Below are 3,062 nucleotides of genomic sequence, written 5' to 3' on the forward strand. Positions count from 1 at the left end.
GTGGACTCAGATTGAATCAGATCTTTTCTGAGCCAATCACAGCAAAAACAAATACCTCTTTACAAGAGCTGACAAAATGTTTGCCATTGTAAAGGAATCTAATAATTGCTTAAGAGTCTGTGGTCCTCATTGGCAGAGCAGACCAGCGATCATGGCCAAGGTACGGTGCTAAATGCTTCGACTCAGCAGCGTACGCGTGCAGGAAAGTGGCTCCGTTGGTATCTGTACGATACGCTGCGATTACTCGTTTTAATGACGTCACCTTCGCTCGAATGCACCCTGAACCCGCCGCGCAATCGCCCTGCACAAAATGTGATCAACAGCAAGGAACTGACCGAGTGTTTCGATGCAACTTCTCACAGGGAAAAGCCAAAAATGTGGTGATCAAGATGCTGAGTGCGGCAGGCACTGGGTAAGCTCAATTTCAAGCTCTCTCGAGACATCAGATTGCCTGCTGACCCTCTTTTGCTTACAGCTTCTTCTACACCACGACAAAGAACCCGCGCAACGTCACTAGGAAGCTCTCGCTCCGCAAGGTACAGCTCAACCTGAGGACTATTATGAAGTTTTGCTAGCTAATTAATTCCTTTTACCGCAGTACGACCCGATTGTCCGACAGCACGTGATTTTTAACGAGACCAAGATCAAGAAGGGATAAGCGTCGGCATATCTCGCGTACTGGTTCGAGTATCAACGCTTTAGGCGAACGCGCGCGTCTATTACGGTCGCATTTAGAGATTGGACCTTTGTGTGTGGGTCGCTTAACGGCAATACGCATCCTTCGCTTGTGACACTGACTTGCTATAGCTCACTTCTTTGGGTTTCGTCTACAAAAGTCGTCGCCCTTTGATCATAAATGAATGACTTGCGTCTGACGCAACGACGACGTCAGCGCCATCGACAACAGGAGGTTCTACACGATCAGGGGCGTCTACGATAATCAGATCGAGCGGAGCTGCTGGCTCGGGTTTCTCGTTGAAAAACTCGTGCTCAAGTGCCTCGCGCACCGAGATACGCTTCTTCGGGTTTAGCTGCAGCATTCGAGACAACAGATCGACGCCAGCACGCGACAACATCGAGAACTGTTCGGCCAGTGGCGTCGGGTTCGTGTCCTTAAAGCGGAGAAAAAACGGCAACTTACTGGCTTCGTCCCATCCGTTCTCTGACGGGGATCCCAAGGCGGCAAAGATCTTACTCAGCTGGTCGATGTCCGAGGATCCTTCGGCCAGTGGACGTCGCAGCAGCATCTCGGCAAAGATGCAGCCGACAGACCACATGTCCACTTCGAACCCATACCTCTCCTCGCCAAAGAAAAGCTCAGGCGCCCGGTATGCCCTGGTCACCACTTGAATGGATCTCTTGGGCTTCTTCTTGTCACTCGCTGCGTCGTCTCCATCAGTATCTCCGTCCTCAATGTCACTCTCCTTCTCGATCACTGTCGCCATGCCAAAGTCGGTGATCTTGGCGCAGTGCTGTGTCTTGGAGAGCAGCAGGTTGTTCGGCTTCAGGTCGCGATGCAGGATGCCGCGTGAATGAAGCTCGTGTACGCCTAGTAGAAGCATCTCCAAGTAGGCCTTAACTTGTGTTACTTCCAGTGCCGGCACGCTCTCAGTAGCGCCAATCAACGTCTCCAAGTCGCTGTCCATGTGCTCCAGTATCAGGTAGAGCTTGTCATGACGCTCCACGACCTCAAGCAGCTATAAATCGCCACATGGGTACAAAGTTGTCAGCTTTACCCGCAGTTTTGACGCCAGAGTGCTGTACTGTACGCACCTGAACTACGTGCTTGGCACCTTGACACTTGAAGAGCATGTCCGCCTCATGGCGCCCTGCATCCAGCGACCCGAGTACCTTTTTAATGGCCACACGTGCCCGAGACTCGGCATGGTATCCGAGATACACGGTACCGTAAGTGCCACGCCCGATCTCTGCATGCTTCTCGTATGCGCCCAGACGCTTCCGCGCGTCATTGCCCATCCGGCGCTTCATAGTGTTCTGAGTGGGGCTATTTTGGGTTGGAAAACCCCTTTTCAGCCAATCCTGCGCGAGCTGGGACGTGGAGATGCAACAAACAGCTCAGCAGCGCTAAAGTATGCAGCGGGCTCAAGCCAGTACGGTCGCCGTTGTCGACAGAAGGGGGCAGGGGCAGGTGGCGGGCGTTTAGTGACGTCGACCTTTGCGTCTGAGTATGGTGTCGCCGTTTGGAACCCGTCGCCCCAAAAGGAGCGAGAAAGAGAGCGGCGCGAGGGAAAGAGAGTGAGCACAACCGGTCGGCTGGGGTTTCTGCCATTCTCGATCGCTTCCGGCCGCCCCCAAAGACACACAAGGCGCCGCAAGCTTCCAGAACACCTAGACGACAGGCACAGGACTACAATGCCCATGAAGAAGACAGCCCCGAAAAGCGTGCAATGGTCCACCGTGACCGTGTATGAGTTCGGCGTAGCACTGGGAGGCAGCGCCGTCCCGCGCCGTGGCGGCCCGTCAATCGGCCTGGCCCGGACGCCGCAGGAGGTGTGGAGCACAACGCTGGACAAGGTGCGACGCTGTGGGGACCTTGCGCTTACGCGCCCTGGCTGCGCTGCAACCGAGGAGAAAGAGAACGCGGGCAGTGCGGACCGGAATGAGCAGCGCAAGCCCCGCGTGCAGCGTGCTCGAAGAGTGCGTTGGCTGAAGCCGCTGGAGCGCATCACGATGTTGACCAAGGCTGGCTGCAGCGAGGAGCGCATCTACCGCATGATGATGGAGAGCTCCGACATCGCCATGTCTAGGAGGCTCTGCGTCTCGATGCAGCGGCAAGTTACTGCATGAAGAGAAGTCAGTATCGCTAAGGAAATCGACTTGTCATGAGCAAGAACGAGAGTTGGGGGCGGCTTTCTGCCTCGTGCTATGGTGCTTTGATGAGGCCAGGAGCAAGTAGAGTAAGGATCACAATGAAGAACTATTTACTATTTTACAAAGGCGATTTAGCTGCTGCTTGTGTTTTGTGAGCCTGTTGGACACCAGTTCGGCTGCTTTCTTCACATTATCTTGTCGCCGACCAAGACTTCGTGATGACTATCATA

At 54.3% G+C, this 3,062-nt stretch overlaps 3 protein-coding genes across 3 annotated transcripts; 2 read left to right on the forward strand and 1 right to left on the reverse strand.

Moving 5' to 3' along the window:
- Positions 1 to 151: 151 nt before the first annotated feature.
- Positions 152 to 575, forward strand: PITG_21503 (uncharacterized protein; the record flags this gene model as incomplete). Its single annotated transcript, XM_002894766.1, has 3 exons — positions 152 to 160; positions 363 to 412; positions 476 to 575. The coding sequence occupies 3 exons, from the start codon at positions 152 to 154 to the stop codon at positions 573 to 575; spliced, it is 159 nt and encodes a 52-aa protein (XP_002894812.1).
- Positions 576 to 827: 252 nt separating this feature from the next.
- PITG_21504 (cyclin-dependent kinase, putative) lies at positions 828 to 1,989 on the reverse strand (the record flags this gene model as incomplete). Its single annotated transcript, XM_002894767.1, has 2 exons — positions 828 to 1,697; positions 1,774 to 1,989. 2 exons carry the CDS (start codon positions 1,987 to 1,989, stop codon positions 828 to 830), a joined length of 1,086 nt encoding a protein of 361 aa, XP_002894813.1.
- A 179-nt stretch (positions 1,990 to 2,168) lies between these two features.
- PITG_21505 (uncharacterized protein) lies at positions 2,169 to 2,819 on the forward strand (the record flags this gene model as incomplete). Its single annotated transcript, XM_002894768.1, has 1 exon — positions 2,169 to 2,819. One exon carries the CDS (start codon positions 2,374 to 2,376, stop codon positions 2,806 to 2,808), a length of 435 nt encoding a protein of 144 aa, XP_002894814.1.
- Between the last annotated feature and the right edge of the window lie 243 nt (positions 2,820 to 3,062).

Source organism: Phytophthora infestans, genomic scaffold (genome assembly GCF_000142945.1).
Source record: "Phytophthora infestans T30-4 supercont1.499 genomic scaffold, whole genome shotgun sequence".
Taxonomy (NCBI): domain Eukaryota; phylum Oomycota; class Peronosporomycetes; order Peronosporales; family Peronosporaceae; genus Phytophthora; species Phytophthora infestans.